The 19,617-nt window shown below is 42.6% G+C and overlaps 1 protein-coding gene across 1 annotated transcript; it reads right to left on the reverse strand.

The window, feature by feature from the left end:
• Positions 1–762: 762 nt before the first annotated feature.
• On the reverse strand, positions 763–18,017 carry cnga1b (cyclic nucleotide gated channel subunit alpha 1b). The gene is made up of 15 exons (XM_030076509.1): positions 17,777–18,017; positions 14,979–15,115; positions 13,926–13,997; positions 13,756–13,806; positions 13,509–13,628; positions 11,625–11,729; positions 11,357–11,463; positions 10,981–11,155; positions 8,112–8,248; positions 6,929–7,101; positions 6,170–6,295; positions 5,057–5,209; positions 4,672–4,903; positions 4,090–4,265; positions 763–2,923 (listed from the first exon to the last, which is right to left on the reverse strand). The coding sequence occupies exons 2-15, from the start codon at positions 15,092–15,094 to the stop codon at positions 2,729–2,731; spliced, it is 1,938 nt and encodes a 645-aa protein (XP_029932369.1). The 5' UTR covers positions 15,095–15,115; positions 17,777–18,017; the 3' UTR covers positions 763–2,728.
• Between the last annotated feature and the right edge of the window lie 1,600 nt (positions 18,018–19,617).

The raw sequence follows: 19,617 nt of genomic DNA on the forward strand, positions 1-19,617 counted from the left end.
CCTCCTGCCTCTGCAAAATCGTTTAATGTGCGCAGTGCGATTACCGGCAAATCGCCGCGTTGCGCAATCAATAATCAACCATGTTGTCTGTGTTGCTGTCCGTTGTGCTGCTGCAACCGCATATAAACAAAAGTCGGTTTGTAATGAAAGTACAGCAGTCTGTGTGCGCGGCGCACCTGTCAGATCCAGTAGACCTGGTGCCGGCTGGCACCGCACAGTGCGCGGCCACCCGGTCAGGTCTGGTCTACCGGATCTGACAGGTGCCGCTCCGGCTGTCAGCTGGACCTTTCTGAAGGAGGAAGTTACCTCCGAAACTTAAGGTAAATAAACATCCCTTACAAGGTACAAAAATGTATTTTAGTTATCCCCCCCCCCCCCCCCCCCCCCCCCCCCGGAAATCTCACTCCAAGGTTTTTTGAAAAGTTGGCAGCTCTGTTATTGTAGTAGTATTAGTATTAACAGTAGTAGTAGTACTGGCATTACTTGTATCAATTATAACAGCAGTAGCTGTACATAACAACAGAGCCAGCAGTAGTAGTAATAGCTGTAGTAGTAGTATTAGTAATAGTAGTAGTAGTAGCAGTATCAGTAGTAGTAGTAGTAGTAGTAGTAGTAGTAGTAGTAGCAGTAGTAGTAGCAGTATCAGTAGTAGTAGTAGTAGTAGTAGTAGTAGTAGTATCAGTAGCAGTAGTAGTAGCAGTAGTAGTAGTAACATTGTAATAACATTGTCAGTGGTTGTGTGAGTAACGACAGAGACAAATCTTCCTTATAAAATATCTTTATTGCGGCGCTTCAGCAACTGAAAATTATTTGGTTGATATTTTTCTAGAGAGCTGTTACACCTGACAGGAAGTCCACTAAACAAAACAAAAACAAAAAAAAAAGTTTGTCAGCAGCGTCATGGAAAATCCAGACGCCGGACGGCGGTGGCGGCAGCGCTGAGCGTGGACTTCCTGGTTGTTTCACAGCTAAAAGCAGCTAATTCCTTTTTTTTTAAATACAGACTCAGTCCTGATTTAGTGTACAACAACAGCGCCCCCTCTGGCCTCCTCTGTCCTCTTAAAGTTTCTCCAGGGGTCAAGCCTGCGGACCGAGCTCACACACACACACACACACACACACACACACACACACCCGCAAACACACACACACACGCACACAATATACACACAGGCGGCATGATGGTGGTTTCCTGACAAAACATTATGATGATATTGAATATAATGTACAATTTCAAAATATTTCCTTTTTTAGTGCTGATATAAATATGATTTATAATTTAAAATGGTATTTAAATATGTATATTTTTAAACTTTGCTTTAGGAAGTGGTGTTTTGTTTACTCAATTTTGACCACAATTAAAAAATAACAAGACAAAACATTTTTTTTTTCGATGTTAACTTGTCAGGTCCAAACCAGCCGTCACACCTCAGGGTGTGTATTCGTATGAAATCTCCGCTCAGACTCGATAAACTTCCCGGTTTGTTGCTGTAAAATAATAAAACCATCCAGAGGAACTTCCTGTCCCTGCTACACGCAGTGCGTCTTATTTTACACAATATTACATTATAATTACAGAGTTGTACAGTTTTAACACGTTACTCTCTCTCTCTCTCTCTCTCTCTCTCTCTGTGAAGCTCGCTCGTCCTCTGCTTCTTTCCAGACTTTTCATCCTCGGCTTCCACATGAAGGAAATCTCTCGGTTGGACTTTACCTGAGGCGGCGCTCAGAAGGCGTCGCTGTAATTATGAATCAACACGATGAGAAAATAAAAGAAAAAACAAAACGCAGGTGCTGAAATCCATTTGAGCAGGAATTTCATAATCTTACAAAGACAATAATGTTGATTATAGTTAATCATAATAATAATAATAGTGATTTGCATAAATTAAAGCGGTCGTCGTGAAACCTTTTTGTCTTTGCTTAGTATTAAATGTGATTGATATTAGGCTTTCCTGCCAAAAATCACAATGTTGGAGGAAAAAAAAAAACACTTGCAAAGTAATTTTTTTTTTTTTTTCATTTTTTAAACATTTTGTGATTGTATAATTGCATTAATTTCAGCATTTCCAGAATAATTTTTTAATGCAATTCTGACATGAAATAAGACAAAATAACCCCACAGATTTGAATTTCAGTTTGCAGTCAAATCTAAGCTTCCATGAGATTCTTGTTTTTTCTTCATTTTGGTGATAAACTGCTCAGCTGTGTTTCCTCTCAGCGTCATAACGAGGATGATGTGTGTAAACCATAATCCAGAGGAAAAACAGCCACGTCTTCATCGCTTCTCATTCTCCCTCGTCACGACATCGATGTTTTTGTCTCAGAGTCTCCTGGGATTTCCCGTCAATGGAGTTTGAGTTTCTCTTCCTCGTCTGTTCAGCCACCGAGGAACAGATGATGAAGAGGATTCATGAACTAAATGTAACTTGGATCATCTTTTTTTTTTTTTTTTTTTTTTTGGATGGAAATGTTGCAGATTGTTAAAGTAAAATCAAATGTATTTTTCCGGCGTCTGTCTGATGATTTTATTGGATGAAAAGCGAGCGAGCTCCTGACGTGGCTGTGATGCGTCGCTCTGATCTTCAGGTAAAGGTTCGACCAAACAACCGTATGCCGTGAAAGTGAACTGATCCCAAACAAACCCAGCTAACCCAGGCTTGAAAAACAAACGCCCCCATCCCGCTGCTCCCACGTGTTCCTCTTGGCTCTACTTCTTCTTCTCTTCCTATGTTGCTGATTCGCCGTCTGCCGGCGGCACCAGCTTCTTCTCCAGCCGGACGACTCGGTGCTTCAGTTTGCTCTGCGAGGCCTCGTGCTCGGCCAGCAGCCGGGCGTAGCGGGTCTGCAGGATGTCCAGCGTGCTGGTCATCCGCTGCACCTTCTCCTCCATGTCTTTGGGGTCGGGGCCCTGCGCCGCCACCTACAGGCCAAAAAGGAAGCACGTAAGTAACAATAATATATCTGTTTTGGGAAAAAGCCCCGAACCTTCTCATTCAACAGCTCTAGAAGACCTAAGGGAGGTCGTAGAGGTGTCTCGTTAGCTGTGCTCCCACTCAGGTTTTATTAATGTCAGGAAACTTCTAGGTGAACTTTTGGAAAGTGAGAGGAGAGAGGGTTATTCAGTGATGGGCGCCACTCATCTCAGAACGAAGTCACATAAAAAACAAATCTGGACTCTCCAATGATCAGGATCAAATTAGTTCTTTCCAATCAAATCAGAATGAAATGAAATGAAAGATGAATTCTCTTTCCATCTCTTATTTTAACCCCTTCATCAACATGCCAAAAAATCCACCAAATGGAATTTTTTTTCTGTGATATTGTCCCCTGAAATTAGCTTCCATTCACGTTTGTCCAATCTGAAATTTCAAATTGCACAAAAAGCGTTTTGACAGAAATACAGTTTTCTTTCATTTACATTTACTTTACAAGTTCCTACTAATCATTAAAAATAGCTTCATTTGGTTTAATGTTTTACTTTCAGTTCTTTAATCAGTAAACAATTTAGAGTTTGTCATTAAGTTGAGGAGTCCATCTGCCCGCTGGGAAAAATGAGAAATGCTCGTCAGAATCCTTAGAGGGAAGAATTTTTCAGAGATTTCAGAGATGAAGTGACGTGACGTCACACGTCTTATGGCGCCTACAGTCTGTGAGGACTCAGCGGTCTTATGTGCTACATTGTGCAACATGGATCCAATAAACTTGGGTCAACATCCAGTTTGATGTCTGTTGACTCTACGATTCACACCTGAATCTTACTGGCTACACCGAAAGTCAACGTACAAGAAAACATCATCGGCGTACGTGATCACTCTGCAGCGCTGTAGTGGTGAAAAGTATACATTTTACCCACTAGATGGCAGACAATGTAGATTTGTCTGTCTGTGTTACATGCCCCCTTAAGTTACACTTGTAGTTACTATGGTTTGAGTCATATAATTAGCTCGTCATGTTGTCACGTATCATTTACTTTTACACTCTGAAGTTTCGTCCTTTAACCAAAAAAAATAGTCTGGTGTAGTTTTGTTTAGAGACGCTGGGTTTGGAATCAGCTGTTTCAGTTCCAGAGGACAGAAGCAAACCAACCTCCAGGTCCAGCAGACCGTCCTTCATCAGGATCTGCCGCCCCTTCTCCTCCAGCATGGCCTTGGCATCCGGATACTCTGTCAGCGCCTCCATCAGGTCGTCTTTGGAGAGACAGAAGAGGTCCGAGTAGCCGATGCTCCTGATGTTGGCGGTCCTCCTGTTTCCCGCTTTACTTCCTGTTAGAGGAGGAGCAGAGTTAGACAGAAACACCACGAGCACGTCTTTACATCCACTGTACAGAGGCCACGCCCACTGCCACGCCCACTTTTGACTGGACAGCCAGAAAAGCTGATCAGGTAAAGATCAGTTATTCAAGATTCAAGAGACTTTATTTGCCATTTGTACACGAACACAGATCCCTTACTCTGTTTTTTAAAAGGTTAAAAAACACAAAACAACAAATTAAGAGTGTGACAGGTACAAAAGAGGCACCTCAGTATCTGTTCTGGAAGTTACTGAACGCCCCCTACATATTTAATAGTATATAATAATTTAATATGATATTTAATGTACTGGACTATGCATTACAGTATGCTGCCACATATTTCTGCTGTGAGAGCAGCTGGACGAGGCTCACTTCACCTTTAATAGCGAGGATGCTGATCTCGCCAAAGTAGCTGCCGTCGCTAAGGACGACGAACTGCTTGATCCCATCGTCGGCGACGACGGCCAGCTTCCCCTCCTTGATGATGTACATCTCTCTGCCGATGTCACCCTTCTTACAGATGTAGTCGCCTGGACTGTACACCTGAGGCTGCAGCTTCAACACCAACTCCACCAGGAGGCCGGCCTCGCAGTCAGCAAAGATACGCACCTGAGAGAGAGAGAGAGAGAGAGAGAGAGAGAGAGAGAGAGAGGACAAGGAAAGAAAAGAAAAGAAGGAAAGAAAAGAAAAAAGAAATGAGGACAAGGAAAGTGTGTGTGTGTGTGTGTGTGTGTGTGTGTGTGTGTGTGTGCGTGTGCGTACCTTCTTCAGCGTGTCCAGGTGGACGTTGATGGCGATCTCGGCCCTCAACTTGTCAGGCAGGAACTTGAGCACCTCCCTCTCGTCCACAGCCTTCTTGTTGGTCCACAGGTAGTCGAACCACTTGATGACTCGCTTCTCCAGGTCCTTGGTCACCTGGGGGGGAAATACAATGAAATGTAAAATAGAATGAAATAAATAAATACAAGGGTCACAAAAAAGAGGTGAAATTATGGGACAGCTAGAAGCATTTACAATTGCCTGAATTCATTTGGGTTTTATTTTTCTCTTCTTTCCGTCCTTCTTTTTTGTTCAATAATAATGTGGAATAATTTAAACTAGACTCATTTTGAACCAACAAACTAACGAGTGAGCTGACTGGCTGACCCGCTGATTGACCACGTTTACATGCACACCACATTCCTGTATTATTCGGAATATCCTCAATATTCCGGTTGCGCACGAGTCGTGTAAACACACCGAACCCGATTAAGGTCATATTCCAGTTGGAGAATATTCTGAATCAGACCCCTGGCATGTGCCTGTTCCAACCGGAATATTGTGCCATGTAAACACCTTAATCTGAAAATGTCCTGAACCGGAATATTAAGTCACGTCTGCGCATTCTCGACTCACAATGAATCCTGGGGCGTCTTTGCTGCTATGGTTACTGCAAGTGGGGAGAACGACGTGGCGAACAGCAGCAAGAGCCAGGAGACTGCAGTCTGCCTTCAGCTGGTCAAAGACGGAGGATATCGCTATATCTTCTTCTTCTTCTGTATTTCCGGCAGACCAGATGCCTCTAAGCATATTTCTGCCCCCCGCAGGTTGAATGTTGCATTACATAAGAGCGTTGAAACACGGGAACATGCCAAGTATCATGTAAACGGAATATTCCAGTTGCTGCAGCGCATATAAACACCTTATTCAGAATATGACCTTAACCAGAATATTGACCCGAATCAGAATATGGTGTGCAGGTAGACGTAGTCATCGACTGAAACTGTAAACAAATGACTAATTAAAAGGCGGGTCTAATAAACAACCAGCTGACAGTCTGACTGAGTAGCTAATTATCTGATCGATTCTGACGAGTTAATTGATTGAGTGACGAACCTTTCGGAAGCTCATGTACTGCTTGATGGCGTCGATGCGGGCCTGGAAGTCGGCTCGGGCTGCGTTCATGTTGGTGATCATGGAGCCGACGTTACCGACGATGGTGGCAAAAATCAGCACACCCACCTGCAGGACAGTAGAATAGAACAGGATAGAAATGAACACAATGCTGGTAACAGAGTCAAGCTGCAGGACTGAACTGATCGCTGTCACGTTTGGGTGTCACCGTCTGGGGAACTGCATTATTGGTATGTTTTTCATGTCAACAGCAGGACTTCCTGTCACTGTTTCTATTGCAGGTTTACAGTAAAAAAAAAAAAAAAATCTATAGTGCATTTTTAATCTGAATTAACCGACACACTGGATTTGGTTAAGTCACCTATTAGCATCACGTTCCTGTAAATGGAGCCGATTTGTTTATGTTTAAATATTTAAAATGCGTTTTTGTTGCATTTTTGAACATTTTTGTCTCTATCATTGCATGATGACAGCTATATATTATTATTTTTAAATCCAACGTCTGAGCTTTGAGATTCACAATTTAAAAAAAACTAAATAAAATCTGAATTCGGTGTTAAATTAATCAAAACACTGAGCACAGGCCTTTCTGTGTTACCAGGCTCTGCTTAGCCATGACATTACTCTTCTAATTGCCTTAATGAGGATCCAGAATCCAGATTTAATTATTGGTGTTCATGTAAACGAGTCGCTGGCGCCCGTCATTTGGCTTCATGACGTCACTCTTTGAGCCACACCCACCAGGAAATCAGTGACGACGAAGAAGTACTCGGAGTTCTCCTGGGGGGGCGGGGTCTCTCCGATGGTGGTGAGTGTCAGCGTGGACCAGTACATGCTGTAGGCGTATTTCCTCACCAGCCGACCAAACTCTGGGTCCGACGGGTCGGGGTACACGAACCTGTCGGAGCCGAAACCTGCGGGACGAGGAGGAAGAGGAGGAGGAGGAGGAGGAAGGAGACGTTAGGACCTCTGAAGAAGCTACGCACAGCAGCCGCCATGTTGGAGGAACAGCGACAGCTCAGTGAAAGAGCGGCACATCATCGGCGTACAGTAAAACGCGAAAAACTTAACATAGCAATGACCTCTAACCTTTAACGGTGTGAGTGATTTTCTGACGTCCCTTTTGTCTTTCACACTTTAACACTGCTGTTAGCTTCAAATTTACAAACATTTTTATCATATTGGTGTCATTTCGACTCCAGTAATTTAAACCTCTAGAAAATTTGTATTCTAATAAAAACTGCTTCCCAAATTCTTCACTTTTGGAAGTTTAAAAAATAATTTCCACCATTTTCCCATCTCACTGGAAGAGAAAAGTGTTGATCAAGGGATTTATTTTATTTATGTTTTTTACTGTCCATGTACGTGTTAATTTTAATTAATTAGACAATGCATATTTCACCTCCACTATCTACACTATACGTTTAGTATTTTTTATGCACATGTGCAAGCAAAAAAGCTGAACATTTTTTAAATGTTACACTTGGAGTGCCATCCTGTCCGAGCTGCTGTGTAGTTAGCATGCTGTTAGCTCTGTTAGCAAGTGGTGATGTGGGTCCCTGAATTTTAAATAAAACGAGAGGCAGATACGCAGCCGAGAGGGAAGCTAATCTGGTATGACGGTGAAACCTCAGTGCAGTCAGTTAGCTAATACGTCCTCATGTTAGAGCACGGCGAGTGCCAGCGGCGAGGGCTATCCTGACACTGAAGTTCATTCGTTAAGTTGAGAAACAAGCGTAACGTGTGGAGGTGCTAAGACATCCATGGGATTTCTTCTCAGCTTCACTTTTTTGTTTTTGGCAAGCAGCAGAGTCCTGCAAGAGAGACGACTCAGGCAATGCAGCTCACAAAGTTACCTTCAGGAACGCATTTAAAAAAAAAAAAAAAAAAAAAAAAAAATTGTGAGCCGGAGGTTCAAACCCACCGATGGCCTTGGAGAAGGAGTAGTAGAGGCAGGCGTTCCAGTGGATGATGATGACGATGTACATGACAAGGTTGGAGATACGCAGGACGTTGGGATAGCTCGTCCTCGTCTCCGTCCGCTGGAAGAACTCCAGCATCCTGGAGGAGAAGGAGGAGAAGAAGAAGAAGAAGAAGAAGAAGAAGATGCGGAAGAAGAAGAAGAAGAAGAAGAGTAAGATGGGGAAGAAGAAGAAGAAGAAGAAGTAGTAGTAGTAGTAGAAGAAGATGAAGAGGGAGAGCAAGAAGAAGATGAAAGAACAGAAGAAGAAGCAGAAGAGGAAGAAGAAGAAGGGAGAGACAAGACAAAAGGGAGGAGGAGGAGGAGAAGAAAAAGAAGAAGACATGAGAAAAGAGAAGAAGAGAGAATAGAAGAGAGAAGAAGAAAAGAATAAAGGAGGAGGGGAAGAAGAAAAGTGGAGAATAGAATAGAAGAAGAGAAAAGCGGAAAAAAGAGAAGAGAGAACAGATACATTGTTTTAAGATTACAATCACAAATTACAATCAAAGAACACAGACATCGAATAGAACAGACATAGAACAGAATAGAATAGAACAGAATAGAATAGAATAGAAAAGGCCCATGTGGTAATGTGCTGAATAGTTTCAGTTATAAATCTCCAACTTTTCAATGGAGATGTGTCAGTTTTCACAGCTGCCAGCAGATGGCGACATAACTGTTCTTCACTCTCTCTCTCTCTCTCTCTCTCTCTCTGTGTGTGTGTGTGTGTGTGTGTGTGTGTGTGTGTGTGCGTGCGTGCGTGCCAGTTACAATACAAAGCAGGATTAGCATTAATAGGATTAAACCGCCCAGAGGAAAGACGTCTCTGTGTGATTTACAGACACTTTGCTGCTTTTCTTTCCCTGCAGATCTTCAGGATTCATGTCCAACAAATAAAATCAAAATGAAATCATAATCAAAGTCTGCTTCACCTCCAGAGATCACAGCAGCTCAGCTCAACACTGAATGTCAGCAGCAGAGGAAAGACACGACCTCCAGGAACTGCACCAAAGGACCTAACCATCGTTTTAACCATTTTAACCATCGTTTTTTATTCTTAACCATTGTTTTAACCGTTGTTTTTATTCCCTTTATCTTATTTATTGTTTGAGTGAACTGCACTGATCTCCTCGCACTGGTAGACGCGTGAAACACAATAAAGAAATCTGAATCTGAATCTGAATGTGAGGATCTGCAGGTGTTTTGTTGTATTTCATGAGGAGCTGCTGCGTTCAGGTGCCGCTCTCAGCAAAACCTAAACTCCTGGCAGAAAAACATTATTTATTTATTTATTTATTTACTATGGGTAAAAATGCACAAATGATCATATGATAACACGTTTGTTTATGGGTATATGGGTATATGGTTTAAAACTGAATCTTGAATCCACGGTGTTCACTTTATTGTTCCCTTTATTGTGTAATTCCGTTGTTTAAATTATTCTATATTCCTTGTTTATAGTGTTTATATTGCTTGTTGCGATTTATTTATTATGGTTCATATGTTGCTCTCCACTTTGCTGCTGTAATACTGGAAATTTCCCCACTGTGGGACTAATAAAGGAATATCTTATCTTGAAAATATAGTTTGGATAAAGTGTATGGAAGTCAGCTGATAGAGTGGTTACTGAGTGGTGGAGAAGGGGTAGGATTTTAAAAAAATAAGCATATGCTTCTTTCTACTCCTTTTTGGACATGTTTTGTTGTTTCGACTATTCTGTATTATTTTTGTGTTTTTTCACATGTTCAAAATAAAGCCTTCATTCATTCATTCACATTCATTCATTAAAAAACACTCACTGCATGGAAATCTGGATTTTCACGTCTGCAAACGTCACTAAGTCCCAGTTAACGCTGCGTTTGTTAGAAAATGGTTCACAGAGACACTGAACGCCTCATCAGGAACAACACCGAGACAGGTGAGCGTTATGACATCACACACCTAAAGAGCCAATCCGAGGTGGTGCTCCTCACATGATTTACATATCCTCACCTGGTCGTGTTTAATCAGGAAAAGTGGTGGTGTAACTAATGATTAATGACTAATGACTGATACATATATTTTTTTTACATGAGATACATCAAATATCTCGTGTGTGTGTGTGTGTGTGTGTGTGTGCACGCGCGCACATTTTTAACGACCACAACTTATCGATTTCTATTTAAGCCGTTTAAAGGTACAAAGTTTTTTTTTCTTTTGCACCAAAACAAAAAAAACTTTGTAAATAGTTTAATTTCCGTTGTTAAATTCACGTTTTGAACCAAGCTCTGTAACCATAGCAACCAGCTGCGACCCAAGCACACAGCTGAACACGTTTACATGTGGATTCGGGTTTGATTTGATCGTTTTTGTCGAGTTAACGACGTGCACGGGGCGGCTGGTGCTCGTCCTCGTCTGCCGGGCTGCACAGCGCCCCCCTGTGGCCGCTTTTACTGCTCAGGTTTTTGTTTTTTTCCGCAGGCTTTGTGCCGTGATGTCATCGACACGGAAGATTTAACGAGCATGCAGTTTGACACGGACACAGCCTCAGTGATAATATGATTATTGATTATTGATTATGGTCCCCCAGACCGTCTGCAAGTTTCTCGACACTTTGTTTATTACAGTCCAAACAGAGCAAGGCTAACGACTCCCATAGACTTCAAGTGTTTATGCTAAGCTAACAGGAAATGCTACCCATAGGAGCTGAACCAGTGGACGTCCAGAGGTGGAAATGGCCCCCAAAAAAATAATGTTTTTGGGCTGCCATCCTTTTCAGACTGGGGGTGTTTATCTGTGTGTGTGTGTGTGTGTGTGTGTGTGTGTGTGTGTGTGTGTGTGTACGTGTGTGTACCTGTTGAACCTGAACAGCTTGTTGAGGCGGATCTCGGGGTACTTGACGCCGACGTACAGGTAGAACAGGTCGGTGGGAATCATGGAGACCAGGTCCAGTTTGAACTGGACGCTCTTCACGTAGCGCTCACGCAGCTTCTTCTCATCGTTCACCAGCAGACCCTGCTCCAGGTAGCCTGCACGCACACACACACGCACACACACACACACACACACACACACACACACACAGTTCATACACACAAAGAAAAGAGAAATGATGACACACACCTGTAAGACTGTGTGCATTTGTGTGTGAACAATGTATTTATTTACACATATCTGTGTGTGTGTGTGTGTGTGTGTGTGTGTGTGTGTGTGTGTGTGTGTGTCCTGACCGGTCCTGGTTCTGAAGATCATGTCAGCGATGTAGACGAAGTCACAGAAAAGGTCAACAAAGAACCAGTACATCAAATAATCTGTCTGCAGCTCCTCGAAGCACGCCCTGCCACACACACACACACACACACACACATGCACACGCACACACACACACACACACACACACACACACACATAAATTAATTATCATCACTGTAATGAGACAGCATGTATATGACCAGATATAAATGTGTGTGTGTGTGTGTGTGTGTGTGTGTGTGTTACCTGGCGATAATCAGGGTCCAGTTGTACATGACAGGCATGGTGATGATGCCCAGCCAGTAATAGTAGGTGTTACCTGCTGGGTCAATCGCCGTAATCAACTTGGGACTAAACACACACACACACACACACACACACACACACACACACACAGGAAAGACCCTTTAGGAGTGATACCAGAAGCAACACAGCAATAACAGTAATGATATATGGCTAATAATACTAATACTACTAATACTGTTACTACTAATAATACAATAATAAAATAGCATTAATATCCCCACTGTGGGACTAATAAAGGAATATCTTATATAAACACTATCACAACCATAAAAATCAATAGTCAGGTCATAATCAATGGGCAGCCAGAGACTTGGACGAGCTCGTGCCTCAAACGTCGACCGAAAAATCACAGACTGTGCCTTTAATGCACCTTTACCTGCTGCAGAAAAGGTCAACAAGTCAACAAGTCAACAAGTAAACAAGCTGATAAATAAACTAGAAAAGTGCAGTTTGTGGGGAAACTGCGTGGGCAAGCTGGAAGAGTAACCGCAGCGTGCGGTTTCCCAGCAGAAAATGAAATGCATCATGAGAAAGGTAACGCTTTGGGCTTTCAAACGGAGTCCAAATTATGTTTCAACTCCCAAAAATGCCCGAGAAACGGCGAGTTGAAAAAATGTGTGTTTCTCCCTCTCTCCCCAGATTCTGGGTTCCAGATATAATGGGAGTCTATGGGGGAGAGAGCTGGCACTCCTGCCTCGTTAAGTGTCACTGTTTAAAAAGTTGAAGCTACTTTGCTTTTGTATTTACATTTTTCAAAGCAAAACTAGTTTTCCTACTACTTTACCTGAATTTGTGCATGTGGAGTGAAAATTGTGGCCAGGAGAGCAAGTTAAAGACAAAATTTTTAGACGATTTTTCAGGGCTGCTGCACTCGAGCCGTGATGTCACTCACTCTGGCTCTCCGAACATTCCGCCATTAGTGTGTATTGCGTCTGGAATTCCGATTTCAAACTGGAATTGCGGAAAAACGGAAAGTCGGATCGGTTTGAAAATCGACGCGCCGCTTCTTCTCCATAAGACGCACGTTTTTCATATTTGGTACGTGGACGCAAGTCAAAAGCTCTGGGCCCTGGAGCCTTCCGAAGTTTTGGCCATTCATTTCCGATGGCCGAAATTTTCTGTAAAATTGGAATTTTGAGAATTCTGTGAGTCGGATTCCTTATAAAAGTAATAGCAAATGTCTCCCACTCGGGCCGCACATTTTCCCAATTCATTGTGTGGGCCTAAAATGAAAGCTGTAGGAGGAGTTACGGGCCAAAATATTTCTCCCTGGCAGGCTCGCCGAACATGCCGCCATTAGTGTGTATTGCATCCGGATTTCGGCTTCAAACTGGAATTGCGGAAAAATGCAAAGTCGGAGAGGTTTGAAAATCGACGCGCCGCTTCTTCTCCACGAGACGCACGTTTTTCGTATTTGGTGCGTGGACACAGGTCCAAAGCTCTGGGCCCTGGAGCCTTCTGAAGTTTTGGCCATTCATTTCCTATGGCCAAAATTTTCTGTAAATTTGGAATTGCGAAAATTCCGTGAGTCGGATTCCTTATAAAACTAACAGCAAACATCTCCCAGTCGGGCCGCACATTTTTCCAATTCATTGTGTGGGCCTAAACCGAAAGCTGTAGGAGGAGTTACGGTCCAAAAAACGTACGGAATAATAAAGAAAGAAAGAAAAAAGAAAGAAATAGTAGGAAGAACGTTATTAGTGTGTAAGCTGCCAGCTTGCCCACTAATAACGTTCGGTCGCAGGAAGATACAGATCCAGATGAATCCTGAGGGCTGATCAGTGCAGTCGTTTTGAGTGGAACTGCCCTTTAACTCAAACTCACGCCTCCTCTTTGGCTTTCTCCTTCTCCTTTTCCTTCTCCTTCTCCTTCTCCTTCTCCTCCTTCTCTTTCCGCTTCTTCTCCTTCCTCTCCTTCCTCTCCTGCTTCTCTTTTTTCTCCTCCCTGAGAGAGAGAGAGAGAGAGAGAGAGAAACAGCTGATGTCAGCGAAATCACGAGACACGACCTGATTCCAAAATCAGGTCGAATCAGTGATCTCAAACGAGGGAGGGGCGGACTCACTCCGTCAGCTCCTTTTTCTTCTTCTTCTTCTTCTTCTCCTTCTTCTCCTCCTTCTCATCCCTGGAAGACGAGAGGAAGAAGCGTCACACACACATCACACTCCCCTGTGTGTGTGTGTGTGTGTGTGTGTGTGTGTGTGTGTGTGTGTGTGTGTGAGTGAGTGTGTGTGTGTCTCTCACTTCTTTTCGTCGTCGTTGTTGTTGCTGTTGTTAACGTTGAACAAAGCTCCTGGTCCGGCTCTCTGGCCAAACCTGGACCAGAGGAAAAAAAAAAAAGAGTTTGGAAGATGAGAAAATACTTAAATATAACAATAATAATAATAGTAATAATAATAATAATAATAATAATAATAATAATAACAATAATAAATAATAATAATAATAATAAATAATATACTTAAAGATGTTATTTTTACTGGAAATTAGAGTGAATTTGATCGTGTAAATTTAAAAATTTAAAAAGCTCTCCGTGCAAATGTGTGTTCTGCTCGGTTAACCAAAAGAAATTTTACAGGAGTTTTGGACTTCCATCTGCAAAGTCCAATTATTCAGCACTTTGTCAAATTTCAAATTCACTTGATTTTTATTTTTCAAAAAGGCGAGCAGCAAATAAGGAAGAAATGATCCAAACGTTAGCAAGACAAGAGCAAAATGTGATACAAAAATTACCGAAAAAAAAAGACAAAAGTATTTAAGTCATAAAAAACTTACAAGACCCATTAGATAAGACAATTAGATATACTATATATAAGTAGACAGTATATTCAAAATTCAATTACAAGAAAATTACCACATGAAATGTAAAGCAAACCAAAACAAACCAAAACAAAAATTACCCTCCAAATAATAAAAACAAAAGGAAATAAAGGGAATTTTGTCAAAAGGTTGAAGCAGGACCTTTCAAAATAAAAGCTCTGGGTTTCAAAGGGTTCACATAAACACAAACTGAGAGAGACACTAAATCTTCACTCTCAGTAAAGAAGAAGACCTGATTCTGGTTGTTTGTTTGTAAACACATGGTAATGGTGGCAGATTTTGATGGAAGCTTTTCTTTTCTTTTTTTTTTCTTTTTTTTTTTGGTCCGTTACCACGGTGACGGTGACGGACCAATCGGAGTCGATCTATGTGAGCTGCATGAACTTTGTAGGCAAACAGCTTGTCGATAAAGAGCTGGTGTTTAACACGCCAAAAGCACCAGCAGTGACTGTCAACCTTGTTGCCATGACGACTCACCCGTCCCCCTCCCCTGCTTCTGCTGGCCCCTCCTCCATGTCCTGCAGAACGATGGTGGGCGGAGTTAGCGCGGGGTCGGGGGAGTCGGGGTCTAACGGAGCGATCTTGGCCGACATGGAAGAGCTTCCTCTGGCTTCCTGTTGGGGAGAAGAGAGAAAAACTTTACATCGGCAAAGTCTTGACTTTTATTTTGTAGTTTTGTGACATTTTAGGGTTTTTTCATCATTATTCACGGAGATTCATCGAGTTTTTGAAGAACACAGGATCACCCAAACTAGATTTAAATACATTACAAATACATTATGGTCACAAAATTGAGATTATTGGAGATTTTTGGTGTGGTTCCTGGCGTCTTGGAGACCATCAGCGTTGGGCAATTTCATCTTCGCCATTTCCAAAATATTTTGTGCCTCCAAGCCCACAACCTGCCTGTCCCACTTCTTTCTCTCCAAGTTGTTGAGGCACGCCTCCTGCTATTTGGATCATCTTTGCTGAGTATAATCAATTCCTTGTGCTTTCCACCTTAACTTCAGTGATTAAACCTCTACGTGAAAAGGTCCTCGGTCCAAACCTCCTCAGTAAATTGCGGATCGGGCTGCAAAGTTTTGTCCGAACCCGACCCGAGCCCCAGATTTGGCTTGTCCTCCATCTTTAGCTAAGAGTTTGTAATCGTTAGAAAATGTTATACAAATACTGCAGATGTGACCGAACCCGACCCCAATGGGACTTGTCCAGTCAGGCCGGGTACCCCGACTCTAGTCCTCGATAATTTCCCACCAATTTCAAAGATTCCCACTCTCCTCAAAGTCTTGGAAAGAGCTTCCTGCCCAGTTATCTGACTGTCTGTCCAGCAGAGGTTCACCTGAGCCGTCTCAGTCTGACTTCAGGTCTGTATGTACACCTGAAGCTGATCAGTGGCCTGCTCCTTGCTCCTCTGATTACTCATCGCTCTTAATCCAGTTTGATTTGTCCCAGTTGAACACGCTGCACTTCTAAACAGCTCGGAGAACCATGCAGATCCACGGATGTTTGGCTTTCTTGGTTTACCTCTCTGACAGACAACATCATTTCTAAATTCTCAAAGTGATCCTCGGCATCCCTCAGGGTCCAGATCGAGGCCTGTTGATGTTCTCCACCTTCCAGCTGGCTCTCGCTGTTCTTGCAACCAGATCGTCAAATTGTTTGTATTTAACCTTTATTTAATCTGGAGAATACCTCTGAGGTTAAGAGTTGATGCCTTTGATACCCAGAACTGCACAGCTGTGAAGACTCATGACGCCTCACAATTTGCAAATCTAGAGTTTTGCCTTTCCGCTGCTTAAAGGTGGATTTCACTTAATTTTCTTTATCTAAATTACAATTCTGGGCCCAAATTACAACGACTGCTCCCAGAGTTCACTGTTCCCTTGCTAAACATGGCCGATCTTCTCAGGTCCACCAAAAACACCATGTTAAAAACCTCCAGCTGGTATAAAACACACCTGCCAGAGGATTTACCTGAACTAAATCAATATAATGACATCACACACACATGCCTTCACCGGCTGCCAGTCCAAAACAGATCCGACTCGAAGGTGGTTTTCCCAAATTTGAAAAAAAGTTTTGAGGGAATCGGTATGAGCCACAATGCCAGCACAAAACCCCCGGGAGGAAATCTGTGAAAACAAAACATAATCCCCACAGAATACCTTGTTTCAGAGGAAAGCAAAAGAGAATACTTCAGACGCACAACGGGAATAATAAAATCAGACTCCAACAAGAGCCACACGAGTTACATATCACGGCAAATTCTGTCGGTTCCAGGTGACGCTCAGCAACCCATCACCGTCTAGTTAACACGTCTGATTAGCACACTAGCTTGTAGTAGCATAGTAGTAGGCCTAGCTGAAATTAGCGTTTAAAGCATATTAAAGGACAAGTTATTTTGTAACCCAGGCCCTGCTTATTGATCATCTGGCATCATCCTCAGACCTAGAGAGGATCGGTTGCTTCAGTATTGATCCTGATATCGATGTTCTGCAGGCTCCCGCTCGGCTGCGGCAGCGGGCAAATGGTGAATAAGTGAGAAAAACTTAGATTATGTTGTTTTCTGAAACAGGAAGTTCAGTGTAATCTCAGAGTGCTCTCCTGGAGAAGGGCTCACCGCCCGATCCTTCATACAAACGTCGCCCTCTTGTGGAATTCACGAGTTCAGAAGTGAAAGTTTCCTGAAAGCTCCGAGTTCACGACATCCACTTCCCCCGTCAAAACCAGGAGCTCAGGAGAACTACTTTATCTGACAAACCAAGCACCGCCTTTCAAGCTGTAACCTTCCACGCTGCAGTGTGTTCAGGTCAACATTAGCACGATTAGCCTGCTGGCTAGTTAGCGAGCTAGCAGTGTGTTCAGGTGAGCTGAGCTGAGCCTCGGCCTGCAGACGAGACAGTTTACTGAGTCACAGCGGCTAATCTACCCGATCACACTGTTCACACACACGCACACACACACAAACAAGATGTCTCTAACTGCTGCTAAAGTTTTTTTATTCTACCTTCGTCCTGCATGGATGTTTTCAGATATTGTATTTATTAAGCATGAAGCTGCACATGACAGACTCAGCATCAGAAACAGTGAAACTCCACATTTCTCAACACACTTTTTTCTGCAGAGGTTTTGCAGTTTTTCACTCATTTATTATTGAATAATTTTCTATATATCAGCTATATTGTGTGTAATATTATTTTATCATATATGTTATGTAGTAATGTTCCATAAACTAATTATTCCTCTTCTCTCTATTCCATTATCTCCTTACTCACCTGTCAGCCGGTAATCCGTCACCCTTGGTTACACAACCTAGACCCACCAGCCGCCCATCAAACTCATTGTCATGGAAACAGAGAAAGGCCCCCCCCCTGCCCCTTTAAACCCGGCGGGTCAAAGTCCAGAGAGAAAAACGAGTGAAATGAGCGGGACAGAGCGTTTCCTCGCCGCCGGACGCTTTTTTTTCCAGCCCGAGAGACTCTGCTGTCACCCTGACAGGGATAAAGGGATTAGAGGGAGGATGATACTCTCCCTTTCTCTCTCTCTCACGCTCTCTCTCTCTCTCTCTCTCTCTCTCCCTCTCTCTCTCTCTCTCTCACCCAGGCCCAGTCACAATCATGATAATAAAAATTATTTTATTGCTGTTATTGATATGGACCTCCACAGTCACAGATAAAAAGCAAAGGACATGATATAATAAAACCTGTGAAGCCAAACAGCAATAAAATAGATGACAATAATGATAATAAAACCAGACAATATAAGACTAAATAAAAAATTATAGCCCAGTGTGATTGAGTCATACAGTTTAATAGCTTTATCATTATTTATTTACTTACCTGGCATCAAAATCCAGGAGTAAATAAATAAAACTGCTGATTTTCTGTGTTTCTGACACACTGTGGATTCCTCAAGTGGATTTTATATCTGTTTTTTTCCTCAGTTGAACCTTAACTAATGAATACTTCACGTTTCATATCTGGAATCAGTATAAAAGTTGGTATCAGTGCATCACAAACAATAATCATAGCTCATATCTAATGATTTATCACCAAGTGGCAAAACTGTCAGTAGATATTCTACAGATACAGGTTTTAAAGCTGTGTCAGGGAAAAATACAGACGTTATTTGGTGTAAATGGTGTGTGTGTGTGTGTGTGTGTGTGTGTGTGTGTGTGTGTGTGCTGTGTGTGTAAGCAGCAGTAACCTGTGTCACTCCATTTTCAACATTTTATTACAGCAAAAGAAATATGACATGACGCCACTTGTGCAAACAGAAATTAATTCTTTTCTTATTTCAAAAAAATAAATTTTTAGAATCTGATTTTATTGGAAAAATATTAAGGAAGGGAGGGAGTGAGGGATGGAGGGAGGGATGAATAAAAAGACAGCAGCTGAAAAAGGAAGTAAAGAGGAAGAACGGATGATGGTGAAGACATGATGAAGGAGGGAGGGAGGAGACGAGTGCGAGCGACACGAACAGATTACAGGCAGTGGGTCAGATTTCTGTTGATCCTGCTGAGTCAGCTGTGTACCCAGCTCACACACACACCCACACACACACACACACACACACACACACACTCACACACTCATGCACGCTGGTCTAATTCCTAATAAGCCTATCAAAGCTACCTGTTAAATGCTGCAGCTCTGACCCTGCATCTCTCTCTCTCTCTCTCTCTCTCTCTCTCTCTCTCTCTCTCTCTGTGTGTGTGTGGGTGTGTGTGTGTGGGTGTGGGTGTGGGTGTGTGTTGGGGTGAGGGTCAAGTGTGTGTGTGTATGGGGAGGTGGTTGAATCAGAGTGCACATGCAGGGAAAATGTTAAAAGTTGGATAAAGAAACATGTGGGTCAGGATTAAAGGGGCAGTTCACACAAAATGCAGTGTGCAGTGCGTACTGTACGCCAGCCCGTGCTCTATGTAAATTAAATAAGTTCTTTTATTTAAATAAATTACTTCACGCTTGTAAAATAAAACACAAACGTTTGCATTTCCATGATTGATTTCTTTGCAGAGACGACACGCAGCAGCGGTGTGGCTACCCGACTTTTTAAAAGCCTCTCCTTTAACACAAACTGGACTCTTTCACTGTAAAAGATGCCGGCTGGTGGTGCG

The sequence above is a fragment of the Myripristis murdjan genome, chromosome 18 (genome assembly GCF_902150065.1).
Source record: "Myripristis murdjan chromosome 18, fMyrMur1.1, whole genome shotgun sequence".
Classification (NCBI taxonomy): Eukaryota; Metazoa; Chordata; class Actinopteri; order Holocentriformes; family Holocentridae; genus Myripristis; species Myripristis murdjan.

Excerpts from the sequence above, each read along its gene's own strand:
- cnga1b (XM_030076509.1), bottom strand. The coding sequence starts at position 15,094 with ATGTCGGCCAAGATCGCTCCGTTAGACCCCGACTCCCCCGACCCCGCG. Across the intron at positions 13,629-13,755 it reads AAGAAGAAGAAGAAAAAGGA|GGAGGAGAAAAAAGAGAAGC; the intron begins GCTGACGGAGTG and ends TCTCTCTCTCAG. Across the intron at positions 11,156-11,356 it reads GATCTTCAGAACCAGGACCG|GCTACCTGGAGCAGGGTCTG; the intron begins GTCAGGACACAC and ends GTGTGCGTGCAG.